The following is an 18471-nucleotide window of genomic DNA, read 5'->3' as shown; positions in this document are numbered from 1 at the left end:
GGTGGGCACAAAGGGTGAAGTGGTGCACCTACAACACGACTGACAAACAATAATGTACAACTGAAATTGAACAAGATTGTAAACTATCATAAACTCAATAAAAATTTAACAACAACAAAGAGCTACAACCCCCCCCCCCCCAAATTATGTTGCCTGGTGGCAGATTTATTTTCTTCCGTAGAAAGGTAGGAAAAATGTTCCCAATGCTGAGATTGAAGATGTCTGTCTTTCCTAAGGCCGCTAAGGACATACATGTGTGCATTAGGAGTAGGGGTGGGAGGAAGGACAGGGTGTGGGGAGAGGCCAGGCTGGCTCTGGCAGATGCTGAGGGAAGTCCTTCCAGTCCTATTGTTCAGAGAGCCTCCCCCCATCAAGTCCCCTCTAGTGACGCACTCCCCACCCCCAGTGCTCCAGTCACCACGAGCTGAGCTTTTCCCACCAAGACCCCAACAGCTCCAGTGGCCGTCTCCTCCTGCCTTGTGGGCCCCTCAGTCCTCCCGTCGTCCTCCCCCTCACTGCCCACCCCGTGGGGAGTGACACCCCAAGCAGGGTTCTCCCGCCTTTGCCGTCTGCACTCCAGCCAACACAAAGTCTCCAGGGTTCTGCCCCCAGAGCATGTCTGGAGTGCAACCTCCTCGCTCCACACCCACGGCCACCCCCGGTCCAGGCTTCCCCACCTTCTCCACCCCAGGGCTACCAGTTTGTCCCCATCCAAATGCACAGCTGTCTGCAAGGCCATGGCCAGGTAAGTCCAAGTTCTCCCTGATTTGCTGCCCTCTGCACCCTGAAGGCCCATCTTGAGCACCCTTGTGCTCCAGGCAGTGGGAAACACCCTGCGGACGCATCACCCGCAGGACTGAACGAGTTAACATGCACGGAGCACTTAGACCGGCCCCCAGTGTGTCAGGACGACAGCAGTAGCAGCAGCAGTAGTGGCACTGTGTGGTTCAAGGCATGCGTAACCCTCGCTTCCTCTGCGAAGCTCTCCCTGATGCCCTGAGCACCCCTAGACTTGATTCTCCCTCCTTGGTGCCCCACAGTGCCCTCCAGAGATGGGCTCTCCTGGCAGGGGGGCCTCTTCTGTTGGCAGGTAGTTCTGCCCCTAAGACCCAGGAGAGTCTTCGGGCAGGTGGCGGTGGGCTTTGTCTCTGAACAGCAGCACTGCCAGGCTCAAGCCTGGCACCCAGTAGGCGCTTGGTGGAAGGTTATAGAAAGCCCACCTGCCCACCCACACCTGCTCCAGCCAGGTGCCTGCCAAGGCCAGCAGAGGGCAGTAGCGCCCTGCCTAGTGCCGTTGGGCAAAGGGGCAGGGAGGGGCTGGGCTGCCCCGCTGGGCCGGCCGGATGAGTCGGGCTGGGCGCGATTGCATTGTGGGGAGGGAGGCCGGGACTCTGCTGGGACGCACTCCTGGCACCGCCAGCTGCTCCTTGGCTGCTGCCACGGTCTGCCCAGGTAGGCAGGAGCTGAGGCTGGTGAGGGCATGGGGTACGGGGGCCGTCGGGCTGGGGGGCGCCACCTCAGGGTGTGCTGGGGCCCGGGAGAACCCAGGGGTCCTCAGGGCCGACTAGCCTGGATGGAGCAAAGTCCCTCAGGGGCCAGCCCCAGCCATGAGATGACACCTCCTAATGCCTGGAGGCATGGTGACCCTCCATGGAGTAGCCCTGGAGCTGGGCGTTAGGGCCCTGGGCTTCTGCCCCAAAATGGAAGAGCTAGTGCCAGCCAGAGGCAGGGCACAAGGTAGGGAGGTGGCCCGTCTGGCTCCCTGCCCCCACAGCCACCCAACCAGCCCAGCCAGGTGGCAGCAAGCCCCACTGCTGCCACCTCACCCTGGAGCCTGCTTCTGCCATGCCCCGTAGAGAAGGCGGGGACCCCAACCGGAGCGTACCTGCCACTCTGCCACAGGCCAGGGCTCTAGCTCTGCCAGCTAGGTGTGCAGCTGGTGCCCTATGAGGGTGACAGGGGAGCCAGCTGCCAGCCTCCACTCTCTTCCCCACCCGCTACCCCACCCCATGCATGGAGGGAGTCTAGGTCCATCCTGGGATGATGTTTCCCTCGGGGAGATGGAGGGGACAGCCGGCAAACAGTTGCCATGCCCAAAGGAAAGGGCTGGGTTCCTGGGGACCATGACCCCCACCTCCTCTGGTGCATCCTCTTTGCCTCAGCCCCCTCCAGCAGTATCCTCCGCTGGCACTGCCCACTACCACCCTGCTGTACCTGGCGTGAGTTTGTCAGTGCCCCAGGGTGGGGCTAGATGGGGACAGTCCCATCGCTCGCTCTCTGGCCAGTCTTATTCCAGGCCGAAGAGGGTGAGGGATGTGGGGGGAGAAGGTCTCCTGGACGGGCTGCCTTTGTCAGCATCTCCCCTGCCCCCAGCCTGGACAAAGGCAGGCATTGAGGGCCAGGACTGGCACTTCAGCCAAGGCACCAGGGCTACCAAGGATAAGGCTGGCATTGCAGGGGCTCAGCATCCTGATCCTCCCATGGGGGCTCCGGGGCCTACCCTGTGCCCTTCACAGGGACGGGGGCGGGGGGACACAGGGAGGAGCAGCCTGCCTGGCACGGGGGCAGAGAGGGGGGAGTGCTGACTGTGTGGGTCTCATTTTTCTGGCTGGATGAAACTCTGTCCCTTTGTCCCCAGATCCCAGGGGATGTCTTTCTGGGGCTGGGGAGTGGCAGGGAGCCCCCTGTCCAGAACAGCCCGGGTTGGGGTGAGAGCACCAGATAGTGGGTCCCTGGCCTGGGCCTTGGACAAAGGGGCCATTGTTGGGGTGGAGGCAGGGCTGCCTTGGCCCAGCCACTATTGACAAAGCTGCCAGCTGTGGTGGAGCCCGGGGCCAGCATGAATGGGGCTGAGCCTTGACTGTCTCCCTCCCACTCAGGACAATGCCCTCCACAGCCGCCTTGTGCCCGTCACCACTGCCCTGGGGCAGCTGAACTGAGGAGATGTGCCTCCCTCTGTGCCACGCCGCCCAGGAGACCCCTCTGCTGCTCCCCTTCGTGGTGGTAAGTGCCTGGGTCCCTTGTCCCCAGAGACGTCCCTGGAGGGACAGGGAAGGTAAAACAGCACATGGGAGCCTGGGCATGGGGCTCCAAGGTGCTGCAGCTCCCGGCTGCGGTCCCTCTACTCCTCACCCCCACTCCCCAGACGCTGCTGCCGATATCCCAGTCTAGAGGAAATGCCCCGTCCCAGAGCTAGGCCCAACCTTCCTGTCTGTGTTCCTGCGATAAGGGGCTCGCTTGGGGCCTTCCTCGGATCTCTGCCCCCGCCCGCTGGGGCCCAGGCATACGTCTCTGCTGGCAGGCTGCAGGGCGCTGAGTGACAGTGGACCTGCTTCTGGGGGACATGTGCCCACCTGCCCAGCTATGCGGGACCCTAGCTCAACTTAGGACCTGGCTTCTGTCCCCTTCGATGTGGCTCTGTGCCCAGGGTCAGGAGGAGGGAGGGGTGAGGGACTGCCAAGGCCCCGGGGCTCTGCCTGGTGTGGTGTCTCTCTTTGTGTGGCTCTCTTGCCTGGTCACCTAGGCAGCCAGCTGGGGCCCGAGGCTGTTGGGTGGGGGCTGCTGCTAACTGCTCCTGGCTGGGAGGTGGGGTGGGGAGATGCAGCCCCGGGCCCCCATCAGGCCCATGAGAGCTTCCTCCAGTCTGGGCTCCAAAGGGCTCCAAATGGGTGCAGAGGGGCGCCCATGCCCCGCTCCCCACTAGGATTTTCTTTCAAGGTCCCCCACCCCCCTGCCAGTCAAGCTCTCTTTCTGGCTGTCTTCTTCTTACTCCCGCCTCTTTTCTCTCTCACCCCCCTCCACATCAACACTCCCCATGGGGCAGGGGGCAGGCCTCCCCCCAGCCCTGCACCCTGTGTTGTCTCTTGGTGCCCCGCCCCAGCCTCCCCCAGTCCCCACTCTGGCTGGCTCCCAGCTCTCCCCCAACCCCTGCTCTGGCCGGAGTACCCCCTGGCCCCAACTTAGTCTGGGGCCCTCCCAGCCCTCTGCGATCTGACCCTCTTCTGCTCTGCCCTGGTTCTGGCCACCCGCTCCTTGCCATCTTTGAGGCAGGCCGTGGCAGTGGCCAGCTATGTCTCGGCCTACAGTTCTCTGGCTGCCTCAGTTCCTCCTTGGCTCTCTCTCTTCTCTCCACCACTCCCTCTCCCTGCTGGCGAGGGTCGCTCTTTGCTGGTGGCCCTGGCTGCCCAGGGCGAGTTTTCTTTCCCTGGTGGGGTCTCCTTGCCCTTGCTGCTCCTTGTGCTGCGGGGGTCCCCCTTGGGTGCACGGTGGCCTCCCTCTCTTGCTTCCATGTCATTTCTCTTGTCTAGGTAGTGGGCACAGGGCCCTCCTTAGACGTGGCTCCCACCGACCTTCCTTCTCTCACATCCTGGTCCATGTCCGTGTACTTACCGATGTCCCTGGGCTCCTGCACCTTCCCCTTCGTCTGTGGGCCCCCCACCCCTCTCCTCTCCCCATCACCTGCCTGCCTTTGTGGCCTCGGCCCGCCCCTATCCTGCCCTCCTCTCAGTCCCTCTCTGTCTTTGCTTCTCTCCAGCCTCTGTCTTTCTGTGTCCTTGCTTTCTGCCTCTCTGTGCTTCTCTAGGGACCTTCCCTTTCTATGTCTGTCTTCTCGATTCTTCTCTCCCTCTGGCGCTCTCTCTCCACCCTCTCTGTTCTTGTTCTGCCCGGCGCGGTGGGGTGGCCGTGCTCCTGCCCGCCAGGCCTCCGGCAGCTTGGCTTTCCCCCAGGCCCCCGCCATGGCTCCTGGGCCTCCTTCCGGCGCCCGCCTGCTCGTGCTGCTGCTGCTGCTGCTGCTGTGCCCACCGCACCCCACTCAGGCCCATCGCTTCTCTGCGCCCAACACCACCTTCAACCGCCTGGCGCTGGCACCGGGCCGCGGCACGCTCTACGTGGGCGCCGTGAACCGCCTCTTCCAGCTCAGCCCCGTGCTACAGCTCGAGGCAGTGGCTGTCACCGGCCCTGTCTTCGACAGTCCCGACTGCGTGCCTTTCCGTGACCCGGCCGAATGCCCGCAGGCCCGGCTCACGGACAACGCCAACCAGCTGCTGCTGGTGAGCAGCAGGGCACAGGAACTGGTGGCCTGCGGGCAGGTGCGGCAGGGCGTGTGCGAGAAGCGGCGCCTCGGGGACGTGGCCGAGGTGCTGTACCAGGCCGAGGACCCCGGCGACGGGCAGTTCGTGGCCGCCAATGCCCTGGGGGTGGCCACGGTGGGCCTGGTGGTGCCCACACCAGGCCGGGACCTCCTGCTGGTGGCCAGAGGCCTGGCAGGAAAGCTGTCGGGAGGGGTGCCGCCCCTGACCGTGCGCCAGCTGGCCGGGCCGCAGCCCTTCTCCAGCGAGGGCCTGGGCCGCCTCGTGGTGGGCGACTTCTCTGACTACAACAACAGCTACGTGGGCGCCTTCGCCGATGGCCACTCCGCCTACTTCGTCTTCCGCCGCCGCGGGGCCCGGGCGCAGGCCGAGTACCGCTCCTACGTGGCCCGAGTCTGTCTTGGGGATGTCAACCTTTACTCCTACGTGGAGGTACCCCTCGCCTGCCGGGGCCAGGGCCTCGTCCAGGCTGCCTTCCTTGCCCCGGGCACCTTGCTAGGGGCCTTTGCCGCGGGCCCGAGGGGGGCCCAGGCGGCCCTGTGCGCCTTTCCCCTGGCAGAGCTGGACGGGAGCATGGAGCAGGCCCGGCGCCTCTGCTACACGGCCGGTGGCCGGGGCCCCAGCGGCACGGAGGAAGCCACCGTGGAGTACGGAGTCACATCGCGCTGCGTCACCCTGCCCCCTGTGAGTGGCTGGGCCCCAGGCCACATACCTGCCCTCTCGGCCCTTGCGCACCACTTCCTGGCGGCGGCTCTGGCCTTCTCTCGCTGCCTCGTCTTGCCTGGCCTGCTTCTCCATCCCTGTCCCTCCGGGGACCTGTGACATCTCTCAGCCCAGGACGGGGGCTGCCACATGTGGTCCTGGGGTGTAGGTGGCTGGACGCTCTCCCATAACAGTTGCCCGCCACCTCTTGGTTAGAGGAGGTCAAGGAGGGGCCAGCACAGTCTTCAAGCCTCCTAGCCGCTCTTGGCCTGTTTCTTTTAATCTTTCTCCCTCTCCGCGCTGTGGGCTTGCCCTGTCACGGGGATCAGGGCCTGATCACTCTGCCCCAGGTCCCCAGAGCTCCCTGGCCCTGCCCTTCAGCCTGCCTTGCTCTCTTCTTACTGGCTCCCTGGCCTTCCTCCTCCGACTGTCGCTCTGGGCCCCAGGAAAGTACCTCCTGCCTCTTCTGGGAACTGATCTCCCTTCCCTGCCCGCCCAGGACTCCCCCGAGTCATACCCCTGTGGCGATGAGCACACCCCCAGCCCCATCGCTGGCCGCCAGCCCCTGGAGGCTGAGCCTCTGCTGCAGCTCGGGCAGCCCGTCAGCGCCGTCACAGCCCTCCAGGCGGATGGGCATACGATAGCCTTCCTGGGGGACACCCAAGGCCAGCTGCATAAGGTGAGGGCCTGACAAAGAAGGGGCTACCCTACCACCGGCCCCCTGGCCCCACAGCCACTACACTGCGAGGCCTGATTGGGTGTGCCCCAGCCCTGCTCAGGGAAGCCCCAGGTGCCTTCTGCCTCTCGGCCTGTGTCCTGCTGGCAGGTCAGAAGGCCATGCCACACACTGATAGCTGGCTGGGTGCCCCTTCCTGGTCTGACTCCCAGATGCATGGCTTAGGATGACTGCCCAAGAGCCTCCTGAGCAGCCCCAACTTCTCCAGCCGATAGAGCCCGACAGTCAAGGTGGGGGTGGGGTGGGTAGTACCTGGTCCTCAGAGCCAGCCTGGCCCCAGAAGTCTCTCCGGGGCAAACTCCTGCCTCCACACTTCCTGCCTCCCTGGTCTGGAAGGCAAGGGAGCTGGCTCTGGGAGATAGGGTGTTCCCTGGAAGCCCCAGCCAAGAAGAGAGCATGTGCCTGCACTGTCAGCCTGTGGCTGTCTTGAGAGCCCAGCTCTGTCCTTGTCATCCCCCCAGGTCTTTCTCAATGGCTCTCAAGGCCAGGTGTACCACTCCCAGCAAGTGGGGCCTCCAGGCTCAGCCATCAGCCCGGACCTGCTGGTGGACAGCAGCGGCAGCCACCTCTATGTCCTCACCGCCCAGCAGGTGAGGACTGTCCCAGGGAGGCCAGGCCCACAAAGCCCGAGTCCTGGCCTCTACCACCTCTCTCCTGTGCTCCCTGGCCAGGTGGACCGGGTATCAGTGGCAGCCTGCCCCCAGTTCCCTGACTGCACCAGCTGCCTCCAAGCCCGGGACCCGCTGTGCGGCTGGTGCACCCTCCAGGGCAGGTGAGCGCAGGACCCCAAAGCAGCTCCAGGCATGCCAGGAGGCCAGCTTGGCTCCCTGAGGTGGAGACGTGGGCCATTGCTGAGTGCCCCCATCCTGCCCCAGCCTGCCAAACCAGGAATCTGGTCGGCACCCCTTTCCCAATACTTCTCATTCCCCCAACCCTACCCTGGGCCAGGCCTCTGTCACTTCTCCCAGCTGTCCCCTGGCCTGCTCCAGCTCCCCTCCAGGCAAGGCTCCACATGGCAGCCCCAGGAATCCCTTATGGCAACCCTAAGTCAGATCCGCAGCAGCAGCGCCACACTCGGTCACAGTCAAGACCAAAGCCCGTGCATTTGCGGCGAAGCCCTGTGTGCTTGGCCCCTTCCTGCTGATTGCACTCCAGCTGGGTCATCCTCCCAATCAACCCCCTTGCTGCCAGTCACCCTGGGGAGCCTGAGACCCATGTGCTGACCTGATGGGCCCCTGCCCCGCAGGTGTACCCGCAAGGGCCAATGCGGGCGGGCATCCCAGCCAAACCAGTGGCTGTGGAGCTATGAGGAGGACAGCCACTGCCTGCACGTCCAGAGCCTGCTGCCGGCCCACCACCCCCGCCAAGAGCAGGGCCAGGTGAGGTGCCTGCCACGGCCTGGCTGTGGGGCTGCCCCCATCCTCCTCTCGCGATGCCTCTGCTCCCACCCCATCTGCCCTGGCTCCATCTCCCTTGGAGAGGTGGGCCCCCTGAGAAGCCCCTGCCTACTCCGTTTTCCTCGCCCATCTCCCAGGTCACCTTGTCTGTCCCCCGGCTGCCCACCCTGACCATGGATGAATACTTCCATTGTGCCTTTGGGGACTATGATAGCTTGGCTCATGTGGAAGGGCCCCACGTGGCCTGTGTCACCCCTCCCCAAGACCAGCTGCCGCTTAACCCTCCAGGCACAGGTAAGGGACCCCTGGGGTCGGGGGCTGGGGCAGGAACTGGAGAAGCAGGAGCTACATGACCTTCCTTGCCACCACCATCCCCTCCCAGACCATGTCACCTTGCCCCTGGCCCTGATGTTTGAGGATGTGGCCGTAGCTGTCACCAACTTCTCCTTCTACGACTGCAGTGCCGTGCAGGCCTTGGAGGTGGCTGCCCCGTGAGTGCCAGGCCTGGCTGCTGGGTAGGGGTGGTGACCCCAGATGGTGCCCAGCCTGAGCAGCCCCCTGCCCCTCTAGGTGTCGTGCTTGTGTGAGCAGCCTCTGGCGGTGCCACTGGTGCCCCCAGAGCAGCCGCTGTGTGCACGGGGAGCACTGCCCGGAGGGTGAGAGGACCATCTACAGTGCCCAGGAGGTGGGTGGGCTCCCTCCACTGCTGGGCCCCCCACTGCTCGCCCAGCAGCCAGTCCAGCACCTTCACTGCCACTGCAGACCTGGCCCCCCGTATGTCCTGCCCAGGCCCCTCAACTTCTGAAGGGCTAAGGGGTCTCCTTTCCCCAGGTGGACGTCCAGGTGCGTGGCCCAGGGGCTTGTCCCTGGGTCGAAGGCCTAGCAGGTCCCCTCCTGGTGCCTGTGGGTTGGGAGAGCCGTTTGGCCCTGCGTGTGTGGAACCTTCAACACTTCCGAGTGAGCAGTCCGGTGGGCAGAGGACGGGGTTAGCAGAAGGGTGGCTGACAGTGTCCAGGATCCTGACAGTGTCCACCCCCAGGGCCTGCCTGCCTCCTACCACTGCTGGCTGGAACTACCAGGAGAACTGCAGAGGCTGCCAGCCTCCCTGGAAGAGATGCCTGGAGATGCGGGCCTCATCTACTGCCAGGCCCAGCAGGTGGGCCACCGCTCCACAGCCTCACCTGCCACTGGATGCCTTCTGCAGCCCTCAGATGCCCCCCACATGCCCCTTGCCTCCCAGCTTGTCCCAGGCACTCAGGGGCTCACCCTCCTCATCCTGTTGTCACCCGCGAGGCCTCTGTGCAGGCCCTGAGCTTGCAGTCTGGTGGGAGATGTGGGCAACGAACAAGGACGCCCATTCTGGGAGGAGTGGCCTGACCCCCCACCCCCCCCACCCACAGTTTCACCCCTCCATGGCCCAGCGGGAGCTCCCGGTACCCATCTATGTCACCCGGGGTGAAGGCCAGCGGCTGGACAATGCCCGCACTCTTCATGGTGAGGCGGGGGTCCGGAGGGCAGGCGGGGCAGGGTGCACGGCAGAGGGGAGGGGCCTCAGTGTGCTGCCTGACCTTCTCTAGTGACCCTATATGACTGCGCTGTGGGCCACCCCGACTGTAGCCACTGCCAGGCAGCCAACGGAAGCCTGGGCTGCTTATGGTGCAGCCATGGCCAGCCCACCTGTCGCTACGGGCCACTGTGCCCACCTGAGGCTGTGGAGCTGCTGTGTCCCACGCCCAGCATTGACATGGTGAGCCCCCAGCACCCATGTCAGTCTCTGCCCCCTCCCCCTCCCCCATGTACCAGCCTCACCCTAGCAGCTCTGTCCCACCTCAGGCTGGTTGGCTGGCTGGATACCCCTGCTGCAGAGTGGGTGTGGGTTTGGGGGAATCTCATCGCCATCCTTCCCTGCCACAGATTGAGCCCCTGACTGGCCCCCCTGAGGGTGGCTTGGCCCTCACCATCCTGGGCTCCAACCTGGGCCGGGACTTTGCCGATGTACGGGATGCCGTGAGCGTGGCTGGCCGGCCCTGCAGCCCCAACCCCTCTCTCTACCGCACCTCTGCCCGGTGAGGCATCCTGGAGGCTGGGGTGGAGGGCCCACCTCCTAGGGAGGCCCTTAGAGACTGGCCACCCAGAGAGAAGGGAGGCTTGCAGCCAAGAAATGTGGGCTCTTGGGGCCAGCCCGGTGGCACAGCGGTTAAGTGCGCACGTTCCGCTTCAACGGCCCGGGGTTCGTCAGTTTGGATCCCGGGTGTGGACATGGCACCGCTTGGCACGCCATGCTGTGGTAGGCGTCCCACATATAAAGTAGAGGAGATGGGCACGGATGTTAGCTCAGGGCCAGTCTTCCTCAGCAAAAAGAGGAGGATTGGCAGCAGATGTCAGCTCAGGGCTAATCTTCCTCAAAAAAAAAAAAAAAATGTAGGCCCGGGTCAGACGTGCCAAAGGAAGATGAGCCAGGGGAGGGGAGAGGAGGGGAGCTGGCAGGGACGGGGGTAGAGGGGGTGGGCTCTGGGCAGTGACTTGCAGGGGACCCATAGCTGGACATCAGGGAAGGGCCCAGCCCACAGGGGCCCTAAGCAGCTACTGAGCCTTCACTCCCCAGGATTGTGTGTGTGACATCTCCCGCCCCCGACGGCACTGTGGGGCCAATCCAAGTGGCCATTAAGAGTCGGCCACCAGGCATCTCAACCCAGCACTTCACCTACCAGGTCAGTGCCCACCCTGTGGTGGTCCCCAGGAAGGGGTTAGTATGAGGGAGGGACGGGAGGGCAGGAACACCTAGATGATTTCGAACTTGACCTAAGGGTAGCAGGAAGTCCGCATGTCCAGGAGGAAAGCCACAAGATCCGAGCCATCCCTCATGCCCCGAGGGGAGGGCAGGCTGGGGCGGCAGCAGGACAGGGAGGACACTGTTGCTGGCAGCTGTCCAGGAGGGTGGCGGGCAGTGGAAGCAGCAGGTGTGGTGGGCGGGCCAGTCTGGGATGTGGAGCTGTTGGGGCTTGCTGCAGGCCACGCTTAGCAGGCACCGGGATGTGGCAGAGGCACCAGCCTGAGCCCTCGGCCCCTGCCAGGGTCATTTTTGGGGCCAGGAGGCTGAGGGCCGGAGCAGTGAGGGGCAGGGGCAGGTTAGCATCAGGAGTTCTGCTTGGCACATGCAGCACCCCAAGGAGGTAATTGGATCTCGAGGTTTGGAGCTTGCGGGGCATGGGAGGTGCAAACCATGGCAGGGGAGGAAGCCATCCTGAGGGGCAGAGACACGGTGAGGAGAGAAGACCCCGTCCCTAGTGGGGCAGGGCAGCTGGAAGGAGAGCTGAGGGGCTGCAGAATCCAGGCACAGGGCTTCCGGAAGGAGGGTGTAGTCAGCTGTGGCCCAGGAGACAAAGCCGAGAAGTGGGCCTGCATCTTGCAGCCCAAGGGCCTTGGGGACTGGAGCCGAGGTGAGGAAACGCCAGGCCAGGCTGTCATGCCTGCCCCAGTCTGCCCTGTCCTCCAGGACCCTGTCCTGCTGAGCCTGAATCCCCAGTGGGGCCCCCAGGCTGGGGGCACCCAGCTCACCATCCACGGACAGCACCTCCAGACAGGAGGCAATGTCAGCGCCTTTGTGGGAGGCCAGCCCTGTCCTATGTGAGTATTTCTCTCCTCCTGGTCCCTCCCTACAGGCCTCAGTGTCCCCTTGTGTACAGCAGGAGCCGTGGACTCAGGGCTATCTAAGGCCCCCATCAAAGGCCAAGAGAAATGGCCACCTCACCCACCCCTGGTAGTCTCTGCCCTTGTTGAGGGAGGCAAAATGGGCCTCTTGTGGGGTGGCTGGACCCGGGCTAGAGCCCAAGATGCCAGAACTCTCCCCCCTCTGCAGCCAGGAGCCAGTTTGTCCTGAGGCCATTGTGTGCCACACTGCGCCCCAGGCCAGCCCAGGAGAAGCTGTGGTACGCGTGGTCTTCGGCCATGCCCAGCGCACGCTGCTCACCAGCCCCTTCCGCTACACTGCCAACCCCCAGCTCTTGGGGGCAGAGCCCAGCGTCAGCTTCCGGGGGTGAGGAGCCAGTCCCCCCAGGGCAGCCTGTGCACTCTGCTGGGGAGGTGGGGCTGGACTGGGCCACCTGCCGCCCCCAGCCCTGCTGACTACTCTCCTGGCCCAGGGGCGGGCGGCTCATCCAAGTAAGGGGCACAGGCCTGAACGTGGTGCAGCAGCCCCTGCTGTCCGTGTGGCTGGAGACCGTGGCGGAGGTGCAGGCTGCAGGGGCCCAGCCCTGGGACCTGACACCAAGGAGGAGCTGCGGGGCCTCTGCTGCAGCCCCCCAGGCTTGTATCCAGCTCGAGGGGGGCTTGCTGCAGGTGAGCCCCCCACCAGCAGGCGGCAGGGCTGCCCCTGAGACATGCCCAGTGAGGGGGACGGGGTGGACTGCTGTGTCCCTGGGATCACGGAGGGGAGCCCCAGCTCACCCAGCTCGCCCCGGCCTTGGCTGCCTTGCAGTGCTCCACCGTCTGCTCCGCCAACTCGTCCAGTCTCCTTCTGTGCTGGAGCCCCGCCGTGCCGGATGGGGCACACCCCCGGCGGGTCTTCTTCACCCTAGACAATGTGCATGTGGACTTCGCCAGCGCCAACGGGGGCCAGGACTTTGTGTACCAGCCCAACCCCCGCCTGGCCCCCCTCAGTCGCGAGGGGCCCACCCGCCCCTACCGCCTCAAGCCGGGCAATGTCCTGGACGTGGAGGTGAGGGCTTTAGCCGGCCGGCTCTGTGCAGGGGCTGCAGGCACGGGCTGGGACTTGGCTAAGGCCCTGGTCTATCTCCCAGGGTGAGGGCCTCAACCTGGGGATCAGCAAGGAAGAGGTGCGCGTGTACATCGGCGACAGCGAGTGCCTGGTGAAGACGCTCACACTCACCCACCTGTACTGCGAGCCACCACCGCGGGCCCCACAGCCTGCCAACAGCTCCAGCACCCTGCCACAGTTCGTGGTAAGGCTGTGCCCTGGGTGGGTGTGTGGGCTGACGGGCCGAGCACTGAGGGCCACGCTCAGGAGCCCTGCCCTCTCAGGTGCAGATGGGCAACGTGCGGCTGGCCCTGGGCCCTGTCCGGTACGAGGCCGAGCCTGCACTGTCAGCCTTCCCCGTGGAGGCTCAGGTGGGCCTTGGCGTGGGCGCTGCCGTGCTGACCGCTGCTGTGCTCCTCCTCACCCTCATGTACAGGTGAGGGGCCCTCCCCCGACACCTACCTGCGCAAAGTTCCCTCTCCACTTTTGGAAAGGGCGCCCCATGGCAGGCCTCGGACCAGGGAGCCATCCTGGCTTGATGGCCTCAGCCCAGGCAGGCCTGGGCCTGTTGCTAACACCTGGTCCCCGGGCTGCAGGCACAAGAGCAAGCAGGCTCTGCGGGACTACCAGAAGGTTCTGGTGCAGCTGGAGAACCTGGAGATTGGCGTGGGTGACCAGTGCCGCAAGGAGTTCACAGGTGGGGAGAGGGTGATAGGGAGGGGGGCAGAGGGCCCACCCGGGCCTGAGCCCACGCTTCAGTGGTTCCCGGCCTGCAGACCTGATGACCGAGATGACCGACCTCAGCAGCGACCTGGAGGCCAGCGGGATCCCCTTCCTGGACTACCGCACATATGCCGAGCGTGTCTTCTTTCCTGGGCATGGCGGCTGCCCACTGCAGCCCATGCTTGAGGGGCCCGGGGAAGAGAGCCACCGTGCCCCCATGCGCCAGGGCCTCACACAGCTCTCCAACCTGCTCAACAGCAAGCTCTTCCTCCTCACAGTGAGGGCCACACGGGTGGTCAGGGTGCCCTAGAGGGCAAGGAGGTGGGGCTGGACACCAGCTGGGCCAAAGGGGGGAGGACACGTGGGGAGTGGGGCTTCCTGGAGTAAGTGCCAGCCCCCCCGCCTAGCTCATCCACACCCTGGAGGAGCAGCCCAGCTTCTCCCAGCGGGACCGCTGCCACGTGGCTTCACTGCTGTCCCTGGCGCTGCACAGTAAGCTTGAGTACCTGACCGACATCATGAGGACGCTGCTCGGCGACCTGGCCACCCATTACGTGCACAAGAACCCAAAGCTCATGCTGCGCAGGTTGGCCTTGGCCTGACTGCGGTCCTGGCAGCAGGGGTGGTGGCTCTCCGCTGAGCTGACCCCCCAACCCTGTCCCAGGGTGGGCAGGCCAGGAACCCCCAGGAGGTGGGCTAGGACAGAAGCCACAGTCGGGAAGTAGACAGGCATCCTCACCGGGGACCCGGGCACAGAGGGCTCACAGGCAGAAGAGCTCTGCCTTCCCTCCGCTGCCCACTCAGCCCAGGGACAGCGTGGCCCTGCAGCACCCAGCTTCTGACCTAGGCCTGCTCCCTACAGGACGGAGACCATGGTGGAGAAGCTGCTCACCAACTGGCTGTCCATCTGTCTCTACGCCTTCCTGAGGGTGAGGGGCGCCCTCTGTGGCACCTGCTCCCCTCGCTCCTTTTGGGGGCTGCCGCCTGTGGCCTCGCAGACCTGTGCCCAAATTCCCCCAGGGGCCTTGGGGCATGAGGGCATGGTGCAGGGGCTGGATGTGAGGCAGAGGCTACTGCCATTGTCCGCCATCACTCTGTGCAGCCGGCCACCCCTCCCTGCCCCCATGGCACCCTCTGAGCCTTGCACAGCCTGCCAATCTCCTGGTTGACGCTGGCCCATCCTGATGGTTGCAGGAGGTGGCTGGTGAGCCGCTGTACATGCTCCTCCGGGCTATTCAGTACCAGGTGGACAAGGGGCCTGTGGATGCCGTGACAGGCAAAGCGAAACGGACCCTGAACAACAGCCGCCTGCTGCGGGAGGACGTGGAGTTCCGGCCCCTGACGCTGATGGTGCTGGTGGGCCCCGGGGCCAGTGGGGCCCCAGGGGGCAGCACGGCACAGCGCGTGCCAGCCCGAGTCCTCGACACAGACACCATCACCCAGGTCAAGGAGAAGGTGTTGGACCAAGTCTACAAAGGCACCCCGTTCTCCCAGAGGCCCTCAGTGCATGCCCTAGATCTTGGTGAGAGAGCCCACCCACCCTCCCCGCCCGGGCCTGTTCCCACCTATCTAGGCTCAGCTCTGCCTTGCTCCAAATGGCGGACCTGGGGAACAGACTCTGGGCTGACTGGTTTCCCTGGGTCCCCCCAGAGTGGCGGTCAGGCCTGGCTGGTCACCTAACCCTGTCAGACGAGGACCTGACCTCGGTGACCCAGAACCAATGGAAGAGACTCAACACCTTGCAGCACTACAAGGTGCCGGGCGGGCAGGGGCTGGGGGCAGGCCCCACCTCTGATCAGTCAGGCAAGGACCCCAGCCTCTCCTCCCCTCCCCGCTAGGTCCCAGACGGAGCCACAGTGGGGCTCATCCCCCAGTTGCACAATGGAGGCGCCGTCTCCCAGAGCTTGGCCCAGAGCTGCCCCTCGCGGGAGAGTGAGTCCCACAGCCCAGACGCACTCATCTGTCCCTGGGAGCTTGAGGCGAGCAGGCAGGAGTGCTGGGCATGCCATCTGCCTTGCCTGGTTCTCCCCCACACCTCGCCAGCGGGCAAGCCAAAGCTCCAGGCTGAGCCAAAGGCCTGGGGTGGATGAGGGCAGCAGCATGTCCTGGTCGGGGAGCTCCGGGGCAATGGGGTGTTGGGCTGAGCAAGTCCCTGGGCTGCCATCCTCCTCTCTGCATCTCTCCTCCCCTACTTTCCTTGGCTCCCCCCACCCTGGTCCACCCCACCAGATGAGTGGGCTGGGCATCCCAGGCCAGTGGCGTGGGGTGGGGGACAGAGGCGTAGGACTGAGGTGAGCTTCTGTGCCTTCAGACATCCCAATGGCAGAGGACGGTGAGGAGGGTGGGGTCCGCCTCTGGCACCTGGTGAAAGCCACCGAGGAGCCAGAAGGGGCCAAGGTGCGGCGCGGCAGCCTGCGGGAGCGGGAACGGGAGCGGGCGCGGGCCAAGGCCATTCCAGAAATCTACCTCACCCGCCTGCTCTCCATGAAGGTCAGTGTGGCCGGGGAGCTGGGCCCTAGGGGAGCCAGGTGGCGGGGAAGGCTTATCAAGGGGGCCCCAACTGAGCTGGGGAGAGGGCATGGCCCTAAGAGGCAGCGAGGCAGCCCCATCTGCCGACAGAGTGTGGGGTTGGCCATGGCCTCGAGGGCCCCACACCCTGCCCCCCACACAGCCCCCCTCCCCTACCTTCCAGGGCACACTACAGAAGTTTGTGGATGACACCTTCCAGGCCATCCTCAGCGTGAACCGGCCCGTGCCCATCGCTGTCAAGTACCTGTTTGACTTCCTGGATGAGCTGGCAGAGAAGCACGGCATCGAGGACCCGGAGACCTTGCACATCTGGAAGACTAACAGGTGCCTTGCTTGCTGCCCTTGCCCCCGGGCAGATGGGACATAGAGTCGCAGAGGGACAAGGACATTGCCAGGGTGGGGGTGGCAGGACCAGGACAAGATCCCAGGCTTCGCGGCATCCACCCTGGATTTCTGGCCGCCCCCAGCATGGACTCACAGGACAGCTCCCCGTGGAACTCAGGGCTGGGGCCCAGGCTGATGCCGTGATGCCTTACGCCCATGGTCGGCCTGTGTCCTCAGCCTGCTGTTGCGGTTCTGGGTGAATACCCTGAAGAACCCACAGCTCATATTTGACGTGCGGGTGTCGGACAACGTGGATGCCATCCTCGCCGTCATCGCCCAGACCTTCATTGACTCTTGCACTGTCTCAGAGCATAAAGTGGGCCGGGTGAGGGCAGAGCCGGCCAGCCGGCCAGCAGCAGCCAGGGGATTGAGGAGGAAAGGCTGCTGGGAGGAAGCCATGGGGGCTCGGTGCAGGGTCCTGGGTGGGGCTGAGGGATGGCATATAACGAGGTTCAGGAGGCCAGCGGGAGGGGGCCCTGGTGGCACAGTCAGGGTGACAGGGCTGGAGCTCCACTGCCTCCTCGCTGACACCCACCGCCCCCGGAGCAGGATTCCCCGGTGAACAAACTGCTCTACGCCCGGGAGATCCCCCGCTACAAGCAGATGGTGGAGAGGTAGGTATCGGGGCGTCACGGCCGGGGGTGGCAGCTGCCCGCCCTAACTCTGCCTCCCTCTCCAGATACTACTCCGACATTCGCCAGAGCTCGCCGGCAAGCTACCAGGAGATGAACTCAGCTCTGGCTGAGCTCTCTGGGGTAAGGCACAGCCCAGGGGACACACCCCTCCACAGCTGGGGGGGCAGAGTGGGGGAGGGAGGCCTGGGGCTTGAGGCCCAGGCTGGGGCCCCACCTCCCCGTGTGCTGCCCCCAGAACTACGCCTCTGCTCCGCACTGCCTGGAAGCTCTGAGAGAGCTCTACAAACACATCCACAGGTATTACGACCAGGTGAGGCCCAGGGCACTACAGGGGGGAGGGGCAGACCCCGAGAGCCCAGAGGGAGGCCCCAGGAAGCTCCCTGGGGGCAGGAGGGAAGGGGCTTGGCTTCTTTGCACAGTCCTCACGGAGGCCCGGGGCAGCCCCCCCTGGATCCCCAGGCCAATGCTGAGATGGAGGCAGAGCTGGGCGACCCTGGGCCAGTGAGCACAGGGCTAGGGCCTCAGGCAGGGTGCCTTCCTCCACCCTGGCAGATCATCAGCGCCCTGGAGGGAGACCCTGTAGGCCAGAAGACGCAGCTGGCCTGCCGCCTGCAGCAGATCGCCGCCCTGGTGGAGAACAAGGTGACCGACCTGTGAGGTCAGGCCACAACAGGTGCCTGAGGGCCAGCTGGGAGAGCAGCAAGCAGGACCCACCACCGCAGTGCCTTATGATCCCTGGATCGCGCCAGCGCTGAGGAGGGGCCAGGGGGGGGGGGGGGGGGGGGGGGGGGGCAGGGGGCACAGCCAGGTGCTGTGCCCGCCAGGGGGCTCCCTGCTGCCTCTACCCCCGCCCCCCGCCCTTCTTTCCCCCACCTGGGCTTCTTTCTAATTTATAGCCATCCTGACCTCTTCCCCCTCCCCCACTGTATTTATTTGCTTGCTGGAGAATCACATCTGGAAATAAAATAGAAATCCGCCTTTTCAGAAAAAGCCCCCACCTTCCCCTGCGAGTCTACTTGGTGCTCCCTTGCACGGCCTTCCCCTCGGCCCCATGGCTGTGGCTTCTGTTGCCTGAGGAAAAGAGGGGTCAGCAGGCACCCCTAGGCCGCCTTGCTCTCCTCCCTCCCCTCGCCTCCCCTGGCCCCAGCCCTCCCACGCCCATCTATGCCCACCACACCTTACCAGTTCTGTCCTGGCACAGGACACAGGGCCAAGTGTCTCCTATCTTGGACTAACCAAAGTCACTGCCCAGCAGCCCCCAGCTGGCCTCCTAGCTCCACTCGTGGCCCCTCTATTCCCTCCTGGGAGCAGTCGAAGTGATCCTTCTAAAGAGCAAAAGCCCCCGGCAGCTTCTGCTAGAACCCCACACCAGAGCCCACAGGCTCCGGGTGGGCCCCTTGGCTGCCCGAGGCCTCCCCTCCGTCTCCCACAAAGTCTCCAGCCCACCCTGCTGCCGCTTACCCACCCACTCCCTTTCTGGGGACCCAATTCTTCCCGGTCTTTTGGGTGCAGCCCCAAG

General features: G+C 64.8%; 1 protein-coding gene across 3 annotated transcripts; it reads left to right on the top strand.

The window, feature by feature from the left end:
- The first annotated feature begins 1347 nt into the window (after positions 1-1347).
- On the top strand, positions 1348-18062 carry PLXNB3 (plexin B3). Of its 3 annotated transcripts, none has more exons than XM_046674007.1 (36): positions 1348-1452; positions 2880-3003; positions 4728-5774; positions 6292-6471; positions 6990-7118; positions 7200-7300; positions 7775-7907; positions 8063-8219; positions 8308-8416; positions 8496-8610; positions 8757-8882; positions 8965-9081; positions 9326-9419; positions 9503-9672; positions 9840-9991; positions 10531-10636; positions 11338-11552; positions 11785-11961; positions 12068-12263; positions 12403-12642; positions 12725-12886; positions 12966-13117; positions 13278-13378; positions 13458-13681; positions 13812-13990; positions 14267-14333; positions 14599-14926; positions 15055-15158; positions 15243-15336; positions 15716-15894; positions 16133-16257; positions 16495-16642; positions 16867-16931; positions 16997-17072; positions 17188-17262; positions 17505-18062. In XM_046674007.1, exons 2-36 carry the CDS (start codon positions 2944-2946, stop codon positions 17607-17609), a joined length of 5808 nt encoding a protein of 1935 aa, XP_046529963.1. In that variant the 5' UTR covers positions 1348-1452; positions 2880-2943; the 3' UTR covers positions 17610-18062. The 3 variants fall into 3 exon arrangements, with proteins under 3 accessions (XP_046529963.1, XP_046529962.1, XP_046529964.1); XM_046674006.1 differs by having other exon boundaries at positions 16097-16257; positions 17505-18060; XM_046674008.1 differs by having other exon boundaries at positions 11422-11552; positions 16097-16257; positions 17505-18059.
- The last annotated feature ends 409 nt before the right edge of the window (positions 18063-18471 follow it).

Source organism: Equus quagga, chromosome 10, assembly GCF_021613505.1.
Source record: "Equus quagga isolate Etosha38 chromosome 10, UCLA_HA_Equagga_1.0, whole genome shotgun sequence".
Classification (NCBI taxonomy): Eukaryota; Metazoa; Chordata; class Mammalia; order Perissodactyla; family Equidae; genus Equus; species Equus quagga.
This window is presented reverse-complemented; position numbering and strand designations above follow the sequence as displayed.